General features: G+C 45.0%; 1 protein-coding gene across 1 annotated transcript in view; it reads right to left on the reverse strand.

The window, feature by feature from the left end:
• Positions 1-1,057: 1,057 nt before the first annotated feature.
• Ttc27 (tetratricopeptide repeat domain 27) overlaps positions 1,058-16,256 on the reverse strand; it is a 144,343-nt gene continuing 129,144 nt past the window's right edge. The window contains exons 17-20 of the mRNA XM_032908915.1: positions 8,024-8,221; positions 6,311-6,422; positions 2,442-2,542; positions 1,058-1,290 (exon numbers count right to left, since the gene is read on the reverse strand). Coding sequence (XP_032764806.1) covers positions 1,168-1,290; positions 2,442-2,542; positions 6,311-6,422; positions 8,024-8,221 — 534 coding nt within the window. The 3' untranslated portion in view covers positions 1,058-1,167. The remainder of the gene's footprint in view (positions 1,291-2,441; positions 2,543-6,310; positions 6,423-8,023; positions 8,222-16,256) is intronic.

A 16,256-nucleotide genomic window follows, 5' to 3' on the forward strand; every position in this document is an offset into this window, starting at 1 on the left:
ACCCCCCACTCCTCAAAGGCTTCCCTAAACCATGTAAATAGACCCTAAATCGTAATTCCTGTGGCCATCTCACATTACTGAAATTTTTTTCAGTAGTATTGTCTCTTAGAGCAGAAACTTTAGGAAATATTTTTCCCCTTGAAAGCTAGTATGATAATGGAAAAGAAAAGTGGATGGTTCAGGGACTAGAGCATTGGACCTGGTAAGCATTCATAAGCAAAGTTCAATTAGGAAAGAATTTTTAAAGACCCTTTTAAGTGTTGAGACTACTTTACATTGATGGATCATGAAATGTTAAAATTCCAAAGACGGCTAAAACCAGAAAGAAATAGGAGTAGAAACTATTCCCAATTATAAATAAGAACATGGAAAGATCAAGGGACAAGTGATTAACACTATGCATGGGACCCAAAGCTGAGCAACTCAGGCCAGAAACCCAACAATTCCTCTGACTTTTGTAGCGAGATGACTAAGCTTGGCGGCTGCCCTCAGCATACGTTCCCACTGACATTACTAAGCATGCGTCTCAGTCGGCATCTTGTTAAATGGCACCATTTCTAGCTGTCCTTACCCACAACAAGCTTATTAAACAACGTCTTTGGGCCTGGCAGTTACACCATGAGGAGCTAACAGCCAGTTTCCTAGTGGTTAATGGTAGGCGTAATGTGGGCGTATCTCTCCTTTTCTTGCCGTTTCTCGATTTGGAAGTTAAACCACACGAACACTTTCAACTTAGCTAAGTCCGTGTCTGTGACACAAACACAAGATCCCAGCGCCAAGTCCACTCTTTATCATTTTTGGACCATAATGGAGACAAGCTAATGAGTCCACAAGCTTGTGCTATCTGGCGCCCTCCCCCCACCTCATTTATATGAAGTTTTTCCAAAGAATGACTCGCTCACGTGAGGCTGAGCAAGGGTGAGCCTGTGCTGGCCGCCTCGTGCCAGATCCTTCAAAAGTGCAACCCTGAACTCTCCAATGACCAGACAAAGATACAACAATCTTTCGGTTGAATGATTTTCTCAAGTGCAAACATCCGAGAATGTCACAAAATAAATACGTTTGCCGGCAAACAAATTTATTTTAAAAATTGGCATCTGGTGTTTCATCTACAGGTACTGGAGGAATTGGAGATGGCATAAGTGACGGCCACAAGCTGATTCTCAGTCAGTACCGGTTTCGAAGCTGGTTGCTGAGGTCCTGCAGCTCGGCCTCCAGAGCTCTCATAGCTGCTATCTCACTGGCTAGCTCTCCCGAGACGTCTCCACTCACTACGTCCGTAAAATTCTGCTGCAATGCAAAAACAGTACGGCCATCCACAGTGAGAATTTCTTCCAAGCAACACAGACACGATTGAGTCAGGACAGCAGTCTGGAATCCCAGTGCTCTCTGCACGATGCCCCTGCAGCTGTGCAGCAGCAATGCAGCGTCCGCTCAGACCCCAGCAAGGTACAGTTCCTAACCGTGTGCCAGAGCTTACAGACTCAAGAGTCTCCACCTACAGTTCACTGGTAGAGCACTTGCCCAGGACCCAGGGCCTTGGGTTCAAATCTCTGCTCTGTACTTAAATGTTGACTGCTTTTGTCAGCATTATACAATAGTGTTTGAATGAATGATGGTCATTCATCCAAACAAAATTCTATTTTCTGTGCATGCCTGGTGAGTCAGGAAAACCAGCTTCAGAATTTTATGAGCATAAATGGGCAATTAGCACACACGCACATATAGTAGACATCTGTCTCACTGTGGCATATAATTTATTTGGCTTGTTATACATCCTTTTCATCCGAATTAAGTAGGTTTGTATTGTTCAATAACACATCCTAACAGACTGACGGAAACATCGCGGCATGTGCTGAGTAGAGAGGACATCGTTTAGGCCAAGAACCTGAATACACGGCAGATTTCTGAACCCCGAATCACACAGTGCTTACAACTCCCAGCATCCTGCATTCCTTCTCGGTGAAGCGAGCAGGAGCAGAGGACACCGAGGCCCAGGAAGAAGGGATGATCTGCCGAGCACCAGTGTGCTCCACGTGCAGCCCTCAGGCCACGCTCGGCTGTGACCTGTACACATGAGTGCTGAGGGCAGAGATGCTGCTGCGTCTGAGAGGGGCTGCCCCGAACGACCTGCGAGCGGAGGCTGCTTAAATTTCCTAGAGATGCCAGGTCTTTGTGCGCATGCGTGTACTGACTGTTTTCCTGGGCAATGGGAGGTGGGGGAACAGCTCTAGGAGCTCATTTCCTGACATCTCTAGGCAGGCGACAGAAGGCAAGCCTGTGCTGACTGGGCCTGGCCGGCTCTAACAGTGATCTCTGCTCACTTTCACTTTGTAAAGTGCGATTCAGTTGCCTTTTACGTATTTATTTTCTTCAGCAGCAGTGACCTGCGGCTGATGACCTCACCAAACGGTTCCAGTGAGCTCGCAGGTCCTTCTTACCTTTGCTTTGGATAACAAGCCACGTAAATTGAGCCGGACTGAAGAAAGTGCTTGTACAGCTTCCTGGGGACTGGACTTGCTCTCACTGCATTTTATAGCCACTGCAAGGTAAACATAGGGAAAGCATTAGAACTGGTCATCTACAAGATCAAAAAGCAGCTATTTACTAAGAAGAAGAAGTTACAATAATCAGTTTTAGAAGTTTGTACTCCTAACTCCTTCCCCTTCACTTTCTTCTCCTTGGCAGTACTGGGAAATCAAGCCCAGGCTGTGCATGCTGGGCAAACACTCATCTACCACTGAGTTACACTCAGCCCTTCATCCTTCATCCTATGTAGAGCACTGCTGAGGAGAATTCTGAAAAATGCAGGTGCAGTCGGATGATTTACATCAGCAGGGATCCCACACACATGTACATACACATACCCACGCATATACATGCACACACACTAGTGAATTAGGCAAGCAAATAAACAAAGCCTCACTGAAAGCAAGGCACACAGAGGACAAAAACAGACATCTCAGAGGGCTGTCCATGGTCCCAAGTCACTAAGGAGGACTTGTGGCTGCTGATCGGACTGGCTCAGTAAAGTGGCACACCACATGTGCCAAGCTCACAAGCTTGCTGCATTTTTAATACCCAAATTTTATAGCATTGTAGGAGAACTGGCACCAACAGTCTGCATGTCTTCATCAGGGAGTAAAACCATGGCCAGGCACCTGGGATTGAGAGCCACCTCTGGCATCAGCACTGAGGGCATCACTCATCCCTAGAGACTCTGCCTCTGGCATTCTGGGACCCTGTTTCTCTGAGACAGAATTCTGAAGGGAGCCTATTCCTCTCTGGAGGAGGACTGGCTGCTGATGTCTTATAAGAACAACTGTAGCTCTCTGCACATTGTTTTAGATCTCTGTTTCTTAAGATTATGTTCATGAGGATGGCCTTGTTGGGCATCAGTGGGAATAGAAGTCCTAGGTTCTGTGAAGGCTCAATGCCCCAGTAGGGGAATGTTAGGGTAGGGAGGTGGGAGGGAGGGGAGATAGAAGGTTTCTGGAGGGGAAACCAGGAAAGGGGATAACATTTGAAATGTAAATTTAAAAATTCAATAAAAGAGGGGAAAAAAGAAAGAAAAAACTATGTTCATGACCCAAAGAGATGATTCAGAGATTAAGATCACTTAATGCTGTTCTAGAGGACCTGAGTTCAATTCCCAGTACCCAGACGGTAGTTCACACTGTCTAGAACCCAGTCCCAGGGGATCCGATGCCCTCGTCTAGACTCTGCAGGCGCTGCACACATGTGCATGACATACACACAAGAAAAACACTCATACACATAAAACAATAGATTGTTTTAAAATTATGTCCACTAAACTAAACTGCAGATCCTGTTCTAAAACTACAGTGTCACAGACCACAACTGCACAGTCTAGGCAATCAGAAGAAACAACCTGTGGCCTGGCCAACAGCTTTGATCCTAATGGATGCCTGTGGCCGGCAAGAACCGGGTTTGATGTTTCTATCTCAGAATAACAATTACACTTCACCAAGCCTCACACTGGATGCACACTAGGGCCCAGTCAATCAGCTACTGGAACTCTTTCTCAGTAGGGAGGTGTTGCTGTCACCACAGAAGAGTTACACAGTTTGCTTAATGCCTAGTAACTTATTCTAGAAACATCTGTAGTTCCTCTAGTTTTAAAAATTCATCTATTTTTAAAGCCAGGTGTGGTGGTGCATGTCTTTAATCCCAGAACTGGGGAGGCAGATCCCAGGAGGATCTCTCTGGGTTTGAGGCCAGCCTGGTCTACACAGTGACTGAGTTTCAGGCCAGACAAGACTACAAGGATAGACCCTGTCTTCAGTAAGTAAGTAAGTAAGTAAGTAAGTAAGTAAGTAAGTAAATAAATAAATAAATAAAATTCATCTTAAAAAAAGAAATAAATAATTTTCATCTTGCAGAAGAAAACAAGAAAAAAGCAAAAGGGACACATTTTCTTCCGGCCCCCATCCCAATCTCACTTCCAAAGTACATCAGAGACAGCGGTTGGGGTGGGTGGGAGAGGGAGGAGAGAGTGGCAGAGACTGGAGAGGCTGCGCTCCTGATGCTGGGAGTAGCACAAGGGCACAGCACCTCGGCAGAGGTCTGTAGTCCAGCATCACCCTGTTGTCTCAGCCCCTGGCAAGGCTTCCCCTGGCATTCCAACTGGCACCAGGATTTCTAAAGCACCATGTTTCCTTTTCAAAGGATAGGGTGAAGACACAGTGTCAGGGAGAAAGACAAAAAAGGGGAAGGAAGTGACATAAGATCTGTGCCAGACGATGGTTTTCTGGAGTATTTCTCCAGCCTGCACAGTTTTGGCAGACAGGTTTAAAGCCAGCACTCAGTAATGCAGAAACTATCTGGGTCTGTCCGACCATCACAGAGCTGGGTTCAGAGATGTTTACAGAGGGCAAACTGAAGTAGATAAGACATTCTTCAGAGTAAGCCCCACCCTGCTAAGTATGCACACATACTTGTGCACATCTGTGGGGGCTCCCCACACATAATGCCACACCCATAAAGGCCAAGGGACTGAAGCCCCTTTGGCTAGCACAGACCACAGAATTACAGCAAGCCCCCCAAACAGCCTTCTCGTGTAACTACCTCAGGCTTTCTTTCTACCTTCCAGCCCCTGGGTTCAGCCTTCCACCTTATCTGCCAGACCTCGGTGGTCCAGGAAACTGGACCCTAACATTCTTCCAGTCAAAGATCTGAAAGGCCACGAGAAGAATTATTAACTCCTAAGCCCATTCTGAACAATTTGAATGTTCTATGACTTCTTTACAGGCAGTTAAACTTTATCCCCATCTCTCACATATCTCTCTTTGAGTCCCTTATCATATGGACCAGATCCTCTACTTCAAAAGAAACAGGGTGGGGGTGGGACATGTAAAATCCTGTTAGTGAAGGGCTCTTGTGGACACTTCCTAACAGCACAGGCAGGTATTCTCTCAATTTTGACTACAAACAAACAGAGGCCCAGAGACATTAAATCACGGAGCCAGTGTCACCCAGCAAGCACGTGGTAAAGGTGGTCCTGGAGTTTTAGTGTCCCTGGTCCCAGAGCTCCTCCCTTCTCACTGTCGTTTGCTGGATCCTATTTGCTCTCCCCATCTGGGCAGTAAAGGTTAGGCTGAGAACAGGGGGCTGACAGATTTGTGACTCTATGCCCTTTATTAATTCACTGGGATTCTACTCCCGGGGCATAACACACCTACATTCAAATGTCACATAACAATGCACCACTGAGTTTAGTGTTTCTGATAATGCAAGAGTGGTCTACGCCTGCACTATGTTTATCTAACAAGCGAACAAATTTCACTGGAGGTAAGGTTTTATTATAAGGTAAGGTTCAAATTATAGACTCTAAATTACCTAAAGATAGTCTTAATTTATAAACAGAAGTGCAAAAAAAATCATCGAAACATGTAGACCTCTGGATATTTAGCATTGTATGAAAAGCTATGACATATACAAAAATACAAAATATAATGCCTATCTTTAGGAGATGAGTTAAGGAGATGTTCATGATTTTCCTTAATACAACAACATAATCAACAAGAACTCTGTGTGGAGTAAAGGTTTCTCGGTAGAAAATGCTCCACTCTCTAAGGTTCTGTTAGCTCTGTCACTCGGTCAGGCAGTGTTTAAGCCGCTGACCTGTCTCACTGCCCTGCACTGAAGTGTTCTGCAAATGCTTCCAGATGAGACACAGCAAAGTCAATGTGCTGGCGTAGTCAGGAAGTACCTGCACGGGAACCTGACTTCTGACCAACACTACCTTATCAGTGAAGAATGCATTGAAATACATATGGGCATCAAATACCATGCGCGAGTCCTATGGCTCTTTGAACAACTTCCTTAAATGCTGTAGCATCTTTCTCCCAGCAACCGGACTGTGTGTCGCACTTGTACGCCTTTGAGAGATACTGGAATGCCTAGGAAACGAGAAAGAACAGCGTTCAGAACAACAAGGAGCATTCGCATTTCAAACCGTTTCCTGGAGGAAGTCATATGGAACTAATTCCAAACTCAAAACAGCATCTGCGAGCGCTGTGAGGCCGAGTCTCTGTAATCATCATCAAAGACGGGGAGGATGCACATCCAAAAGCAACAAACAACCTCAAGAACCCAAGGTGGGGCTGGAGACATGACTCAGCGGTTAAGAGCACTGGTTGCTCTTCCAGAGGTCCTGAGTTCAATTCCCAGCAACCACATGGTGGCTCACAACCATCTGTAATGAGACCTGATGCCCTCTTCTGGTGCGTCTGAAGACAGCTACAGTGTACTCATATACAATAAATAAGTCTTTAGAAAAAAAACCAAGGATGTATCTGGACCACCTTTCCCAGAACCAGGAAACTGTGAAGGCCAGGCTTGGAAACCTGCAGGAAGTGTGAAGAGTTCCTCGGTCAGCAGGCTGAGAGATGCTGTTGAGACGAGTGAGCTTGGGGAACCGTATGGACTGGCTAACTGTATAGAACGTCACAGACGTCTTAAGTCTCGGTAGAGAGCTCACAGGTAAGTGTTCTTATTTTCAGAAGAGCACAAAGTCAGGAAGCAATGGGGGATGGAAAGCAGGAGTGTGTGTGTGTGTGAGTGTGTGTGTGTGTGTGCGAACGTGTGTGAAATTTGTGTTCTGAGGGCTGACAAGGCCACAGTAGAAGGCAGCTGTGCAGACAGAAGGACAGGAGAACTAAGAACCCCACAGATTGGCTGTACCGTGACTAACTCCAAACCCACACAAGTACATTTGATTTGCGATTGATATTTTGAAAAGAACACAAAATAACGATTCCAACTTTGTATATTCTGGGCTCCTCTGAGCTTGAAAACAAGAGGCTAACAGCACACATCGAGTGGGACTGACAACCTATTGCCTTGCAGGAAGGGCGGTGTCTCTGCAGTGTCAAGCACTTGCAGTTTCCTGCTCCCAGCCTCCTGGTTAGGGTTTCCCTTTTGTAGCCTCCTATCAGTGCAAATCCCTCCCATGACACAGAGACCCTCCTGCAGGAAACTCATGATATGTAAAATGATGATTGTTGTAAGTCTTAGCATGGCCATAATTCAAAGTGCTGAATACTGAATTTGAAGGCTGGAAGATGGTTCAGTCAATAAAGTAAGTGCCTTGTTAGCACAAGGACCTGCGTTCAATCCCTAGAACCATGTGTTTAAAAAACCAAACCAAAACAAAAACCCAAAAACTCATTAGCATATGCTTGTAATTCCAGTACTGGGGAGGTAGAGAATCCTTGGGGTCCCCTGGGCTCTCTTGATAAATTACAAACCAGTACCCAAAGAAGGTAGATGGTGCCTGAGAAACATCACCTGAGGCTGCTCTCTCACACACGTGTTCACATGTATGTACACACACACACACACACACACACACACACACACACACACATAGAGATAGAATTTAAGCATATTAGTTTTATGTTTCAGATTATTGATCTTATCCTTCACTCAAAAAAGCAGATCTACTTTACCTGTGGTAGCAAAGACAGAGGCCCAGGACAGACAGAGGCCCGGCACTGACCTTGTCATTCTCAGCAGGCTTCTCACTCTGCCCATTCCCATGTACTTGGGCATACAGTCTCCAGACTTCTCCGTCATTGGTCACCCTTGAAGTGACTCTGCCGAACAACTCCTGCAGCTTGCCTTTGAGGCTGGAGGCAACATCTCCACTCCGGTCGGCCATACCATTAACCACTGCCCTGACCAGAATTTTAAGGACCTTTAAAAATGCACAGAAGAACATAGTGAGCTATCAGCCATCAAATAGTAACAAGAAACCCAGGGCCCCACTCTGCCATCAGATACTGAATAACGTGGCCGTATTTGGCTGCTATTATTACAAATATTAAGAGTGGAATAAGTCAAGCCACCCCTGACACTCTAGAATCACATGCTGACTAGATGTTCTCTGTCAGGCCCCTCAGAGGGCTCTTTCTGTCTGCAGCTCGTCTCTTCTCACTTGGCGGACTCTCTCTGAAGAGCTGACCCCCACTCAGAGCTTCAAACACAAGCTTTACAAGCGTCAGCTAGGATTCTCTCTGGAACCCAGGACACTTCCTGGCAGGCAGTTCCATCAACACCTCACACCACCTTGAAGAGGGAAGCAGGTCCCACAGCCTTTCCTTCCCTGTAGTCTCACGGTGACTCCTGCTTGCAGTTAGTAATGTGAGCATCAGCCTCTCCTCTCTCTCTCTCTCTCTCTCTCTCTCTCTCTCTCTCTCTCTCTCTCCCTCCCCTCTCTCTCTCACACTGTTCTGCCAAGTGCAGCAGATTTGATTCCCCTTTGTCCAGCCTCTGCTGTCTTACTTTAGCACTCATAAACTGTCCTCTGCACTGTGGTGACATCATTCTATCATTGCTCAATGCCCAATGATAAGCTGCTAATGTGCTGGCATCAAACACCGTCTCTCCCCACTCCCTCTCCTCCAAGTCCACTTAGCAACTTTCTGGAATACCATGTTCTCAAATTGTACCACAGAGTTTAGAACACTGGATGGTGGTTAAATAGGTTATAACACAACAAGAACCCTCTGCCATGGTTACATTAGGCTGTGTATCTTAAGGCAGAGTCCCTGGGAACATATAAAAAGCACCCTTAATCTTCCACTCCTTGAACTGGGGCACACAGAGCCATCTAAAGAACCAGCTTGAGAAGACTCTAGAACCCTACTGCTTACTGTGGTCCACGAGCTGCCAGCACTGGGAACTTGTTGGAAATACAGAATCCTATATGCAAGTGCTTGCCCAGCTTTGGGAGAATGGGAGTTTACATTCCCAACAAGCTCTCAGGTGGTGGGTGATATTTAGGGACTGCAGACTACACTTTGAACAGTAAGGCATCATTTTCCAGTACCAATCAAGAGCAACTGGATCCAGAGCAGGAGATGGGTCATCCTCCATGTACATGTGAGAGTGTCTGGGAGGTGCCAAGCAGCAGCAAGGAGGGCAGGTGCTCTCCTTACATCACAGGAGTCACTGCACGCACAGGTGCAGAGCCAATCCTGCAGCCGCTGCAGTCTTCTACCCCATCTGTCAGGGCAAACACAAAGCTCGGCTCCTGCTGGCCTGCTCACCTCCAGGGAGCCCTCCCACCCCTTACTTCTTTATGTTTCAAAATAAACCTGGAGAGGAACAAAGCCATGGAGAGGATGCTCCTCTCCAGTCCCACACGCCTCTGTACTGCAAGGTTCCGGCTTGACTTCATTAAACTCTCTCCAAAAACTAGGAAGGAACTGGTTTGACATTGCCACTCTACAAACTGATGGGCAAAAAAAATGCCAAATGAGGCTTGCTGAAGTAATTGTCAAGGTCACCCAGCAAGTGACTTAAGATGATGGGGGAGGGAGGAGATATTCATGTGTATGTATGTGAAGGTCAGAGGTCAACCTCAGATAGTTCCCTCTATTGTACTTATTTATTCCTGTATTTATTGTGTTTATTTGTTTGTTTGTTTTAGAGACGTGTAACTCTGAGTGGCCTGGAACTCTTGCTATGTAGACCAGGCTGGCCTCGAACTCTCACAGAAATCTGCCTGCCTTTGGCATGCACCACACGCCTGGCTGTTTTTTTTCCTTCTCTCACTGCTGTTTCAGTTAGACCGCACGGCTAGCCAAGTCTTGGAATCCGCCCATCTCTACTACATGCAGACATGTGCCTCCCTCTGTGCCTACTTTTTATGTGGTTTCTGGGAACATAACTCCGGACCTCATGCTTGCCCAGCGAGCCCTTCACCTGAGCACTTCTCAGCTCTGAGGCTGACCTTCGGTTAGGATGATGGGACACTAACAGTACAGTGGCTAGAGCGCCTCCTAAGTGCCCAGCTCCAGCTGCACATTCAATCCAGCCAGCGATGTCTGCCGTCCTGTGCCAATTAAGAAACTGGAACCTCTCCAAGGTCACACATACGGGGAGACCTGTGAATATGAGCTCACAATCCAAGCCCTGAATCTTCTCAAGTATTCACCATATTAGTTAACAAAGTACAGCTCCCTACTGTTACCCTTGTCTTTCACTTTTATGAAATATATAAGCTAGAAACCCTTTCCTTTCACTGTTCTTTGATAGTCTGTATCAACCAAAGAAACAAAAATCTGTTTCCTAAATTATTTCAATTAAAATTTCTCCTAAGACATTAGAGCTAATATAAAATCAAAAGAAGAAACAAAATTCCCACTTGTCCTTGGACCAAATGCAAGCCTACTTGTCAAACTGCCAGTATTCTGAGGGTAGTCTGAGCTGTCACCTGAAAAGAGCATGCGCACGAGACAAACTGGTCCTGTGAGGAAGACAGTTAAAGGGTCAGGCTCGTCCACCTCACCAAGGCAGGAGAGACTGAAGGAGTGAGTGAGAAGCCCTGGACAGCCTTAGTCCAAGGAAGAAGAAAAGTTAGAGGAAAAGCTTGGTGTACTTTCACAGAAAAGTAAAGGGAGGGGCTCAGAAAGAGGCTAGGGAGCAGCTGGTGAGAAAAGAGGAGACACCCTAAACCAGGCAAGGGCAGAGACCAAGAAGAACCAACTATCAGCAGCGCTCAACGGGGCTGGCCGTCAGGCATCTGCAGGTCTGCTCACACATCCAGTTGGCTGCCCCTTTGCGGGAGAGCAGACTTCCCAAGGCCTCAGAAGGACACCTCTTACCAGGAGCTGGCCATAAGGGGCAGGGAGGGACTGGCAAAACCCTTAGTTCTGATTTATTCTATAGCTAAATTACTTACATATACTTTTCAAACAAAGCTAACTTTCAAATCCTAGGACAAGCAGTAAATGTGCCCAGTGAAGTATCACTGTCTGTCTGTACCATGATGCATTAAAGGACTAAGCTACTCCCTGAGGATTATAAAGAGAGGTCTACTTGTCTTTTTCTCTGAAACTAAGAGTTCTTCAGTCTGTGAACATTCTTCATGGGTCTGGATACCGTTCTGGATCTTATGTGAGTCTAAACTTTCCCCCTGATAATATACATACACATGTATACAATTTTTATCTTGGTATTTATTTAATTTTATAATCTCCTAAAGTCTAACAATAGACCTTCTTTAGAAATTCCAATGTGTTCTTCATGGTCTGGTGTTTGACTCTTGTCTGTCAATATAACATATGTCTAAATGCATGCCTCTTTATTTTAAAACAGGTGTACATGTGTGCTCTGGGTAGCGTGTGTGTGTGTGTGTGTGTGTGTGTGTGTGTGTGTGTGTGTGTGTGTGTGTGTGTGTGTGTGTGTCTGTGCTGTGCATTGGAAGGAATGAACTCAGGTCGGCAGTCTTGCTAGCAGGCATCTTCACCCCTTGAGCATCCTGCTGGCCCCACCTGTCTCTTTGAAAACATTTGTTATCTACCAACTTGTTTCCCCAGTGCTGCAGACTGCATTGAGGGTCTCACATGAGCGATAAGCACACAGTCTCTGCTGGTCAACACTCTCCTCCCATTCTTAGAATCTCTCTGTGGTCTCCAGACATCAATCCTCTGACAGTATCAACTCAAGGAAAGCCCTGGGCATGACTAGTTGTGGGCTCTCCAGCTTCCCTCACGGTACCTCTGTTCATGCGCCTTCACTTGCACCAGCTCCCAGTAAGGTACTGGATCTGTTCTTGAGAGTTCCTTGATACACACCTCTCAGTCAGCCTAGCTGTTTTCTCCATGAAAAGTAGTATAAAACTGTGGCAAAACAAACAGCCTCCCCAACTCTTGTCTACCCTGGGCTCAGAACATGACTGTTCTCAGGAAAGGGGGTCTTTGTACATATAATTTAGTGAGTTCAGTGGCTAGGACTGGAGGTTAGTCCACTGAACGACGACGACGACGACGACGACGACGACGACGACGACGACGACTACGACTACTACTACTACTACTATTACTACTACTACTACTACTACTACTACTACTACTACTACTACTACTACTACTACTACTGAGTTTAGAGCCTCGATATCACAGAAGGAGGAAGGTCCGGGACCACTAGAAACTGGAAAGGCTTACCCCCCAGAATCTTTAGGAACACAAATTAACACTTTGACTTTGGATTTCTGGACTCCAGAGCTGAATGAAGAGAATACATTTCTAATACATTTCTATATAAGACACCAAATTTGTGAAAATTTGTTCCATCAGCGCAGGAGAACTCACACAGTCACTCTAAGGAGAACCAGACAGTGTGGAAAATGTTCAAATAAGCTCTTCCCAGGCACTGGCCAGGCCTGGCTTTAGTGCAGGAGGCAAGAAAACAATGTCACCCTCACCAGCTGTCCTTCCTATATGGCTGGTGACCCCATACTTCACTCATTGTTCAGAAGTACTTCCCCATGTGAAGTTGCAAAGAGCGAATCTGTAATCTTTCATGATTTCATGATTGTATTTCGTCTACCCCCCAAGCTCATAAAAGTATCCATCACATTTTCCTGTAATGCTTTTACAGTTTTACCTCTCTGATGACGACCACGAAAACAACCACCCTTAGACGCACTTGTGTGCACCAGGCCACACCCACTGCATGTATCAATTCATTTAACCCTCATGACAGGAAGATGCTTTGTCATCTATAGCGTAGGAAGCTGAGGCATGAAGCGGTTAATTAAGGCTGCCCAAGGTCATGAAGCCAGAGACTTACGGACAGACAGGAGCCACACTCAGGCTGCCTAACCCCCAAGTCCACACTCACACACAACATCATTATTCTGCTTCGAATTCCAATTTAAACATTTTACCCATCAGAACTTATCCTGGCTTATAGAGTGAGGCAGAACTTAAGTTTTCGGGCTTAATGTCTGGCCAACTACTTTGAACATATAGAATGTTCTATTCTTACCCCACAGATTTTAAAATGTGTCAGTCTCCTGTACTAAATTTTCATGTTTACTCGAACCTGTTTGTGAATTCCACTTTCCGTTCCCTTCATTCTTATAACAGATGTTAACTCTTTATATCATAAAGACATTTTTAGCTTTTTGCCTTTCTTATTTGTAACAAATATTTGTCACTTTTTTTTTTAATACGGTCATAAAGATTCCTTCCGGTTTTCCTTTACTGCCTCAGGGTTCAAGAACTTTAGTCAGCACTCTCTTCTATTCCTAATTTTCTAGAAGACACAGTGTTTGGCATACACTTAGTCCGTTTGGAGTTCATTTGGTGCATCATTAAGCAATCTAAATAAAAATTTGAAGCCTGGATGCTTTAAAAATTAAAACGACAATAATGTTGCTTATTGTGATAAATATGGGACAGAGAAATAAAATTATCTAAATCAATCATATCACATTCTATTTTTTTCCAAGTTGGCATTAAAGTGAAGAAGGGCGTTCCTGCCCTCCCATGGCCAAAGCCATAGCTGAAGCTCAAAAGCCAAGTAGGCAGTGCTGAGACCCCGGCACCCGCCCTCCAGCACAAGGTGCTGTGGCTCTTGACAGAGATCAAGTGCCCTATCCAGAGTGCTCCCAGGAGAAACAAGGTTGACCACTGTGCCACCATCTTGTTTCCCTGACCACTGAGTCAGCCATGAAGAGAAAAAACACAGTGCACACATGGGATGAACAGAAATGCAGAATGTGGTGTGATGGAATTGTCCAGCCCTAAGACTGGAAATGAGGGCTGGAGAGATGGTTCAGTGGTTAAGAGCACTGACTGCTCTTCCAGAGGTCCTGAGTTCAAATCCCAGCAACCGCATGGTGGCTCACATCTATCTGTAATGGGATCCAATGCCCTCTTTTGGTGTGACTGAAGACAGCTACAATGTACTCATCATATATAATAAATAAATAAATCTTTAAAAAATAAGATAGGAGATGATGACAGACACTACCCAACCTCAGTGAGTCTTGAGCACACTGTGAGAAAGAGGACAGGTCCTGAGAGCCAGAGCCAGCAGCACAGAGAGGACAGCTGAGCTGAGAAGGGGCTATTTCACAGACTGGATCTCCACTTTCATATGATGATGAAGGGGTTCCCAAGGTGGTGGGGATTGATCAACACAGCTAAGGCACCTCATACCACTCTACACCTAAGAACACTTGAGAGGGCAAACGCGAGTTTTTACTACAATACAAAAGAAGAAAAGACACTCTCCTAAGCAATGCAATGCACTCATGTGACAAGTGAGCGTCAGAGGAAGAACTGGAGAGGCAGTGGGGGAGGCAAAGATAGGAAAGCACAAAAGAAAAAGCCTAAGTGTTACGTTTCATTCATCTCTGTGAGTTTGAGGCCAGTCTGATCTACATAGCTAGCTCCAAGGAAAGCTAGGACTGCATGTTTCTTCTTTCCAATGGCTGTTGGTCCTATGAGTTGACATTAAAAAAAAAAAATCAGGAAAATAGGATACTGTATATTTAAGGCATGGTTAACTTTGTATTGTTACTTTCCTTAATTTAGTTAGTTGTAATGGCTTTTATGTAATCTTTATGTCATTCTGTAAGCAAGATCTTGTAATTGGTGAATATATACTTTGACTTTGACTTTGTCCCTTTCTATGGATTCATTTGTTTGCTTTTCTTGTCTAATTATGTTGGCTATTATGAGAAATATAATGTTGGGCATCTGATCTTAGGAAGCAGTGTCTAGACCTCACCACTAAGAACACCGATCACTGTGGCTTTCCCTCATGTGCCTTTGCTGAACTGGTGCGGTTTCCTTCTGGTTCTCATTTGTTGGACACTTTTACTAAGAAACGGCCTTGAGTTTCATTGAAAAGCCTTTTCTGTAGCAGTTGGATGATTCTGCACGTATTTGATGCTTGTTCTATTAATATATTCCATCAATTTACATATGCTAAGTGATGCTTACATTTCAGGACTAAGTCTCACTTGGTAGTGTTCTCTACCACTATAATATGATATGAAATTGGCTTGGCAATATTTTATTAAGTATTTTTTACAGAACTGTTCAGAAGACATTTAGGTCTGCAGTTTTCTTTCCTATGTCTAGCTTTGATATCAAGATTATGCTGATATAAAAGCTCAGTTTGTTTAGATGTTTAGAGGTTTGAAGGCACTAGGTTCTAGGTTCCAGTGAGAGATGACATCTGATATTGTTGATTCTGTGCATACTAGTTACGGATGTAGTCACATCTTTTCTCTTTTGTGACCTGTCTTCATAGTCATCCGCTTAGGTTAACTTACCTGCTGGCAAACACTGGCCCCAGTGCTCTCTCACAGCTGGGTTACGTCTACGATTGCTAACAGTGCTCCCATTTCCCTGCCTTAGTTTCTCCACCTAAATCTTTGACACTGCTGTTATTAAAATAAACGACCGTTTCCACTCTCTGTCTCACTCGCCTTTTCTAATAGTCATTGTTTCCCTGGTTCTGCTAGCCTTGGTTTTGTTTGCTTTTCTTTATCGAGTAATTTCTTAAGGTATAAGATAGCTGATAAGGCACATGACTGGGGAAGCAGAGGCTGGTGGACTCCTGTGAGCTTAGGCTAGACTATTCTAAATAGTAAGTTCCAGGACAGTCAAGGATACATGGAGAGACTCTGTCTCCAAAGAGCAAACAAAACGATCAGGTGCTGACCTGAAATCTTTCCTGTGTTTTAAAATGAATATCCAGCTAGCCATAAATGTCCAACTTATCAGGGCTTCTAAGTATCTCCCAAGACCTAATGTGTTTCCATTTTGTCTTTGAATACTTTCTGATTTTTTTCCTTAATCTTACGAAGTGTTCTATGGCTATGAAGAGACACCATGACCACGGCAACTCTTATAAAGACAAGCAACTAACTGGGGCCCGCTGACAGCTTTCAGAGGTTTACTCAGTTCTCATGGTGGGGAACA

The sequence above is a fragment of the Rattus rattus genome, chromosome 7 (assembly GCF_011064425.1).
Source record: "Rattus rattus isolate New Zealand chromosome 7, Rrattus_CSIRO_v1, whole genome shotgun sequence".
NCBI lineage: Eukaryota > Metazoa > Chordata > Mammalia > Rodentia > Muridae > Rattus > Rattus rattus.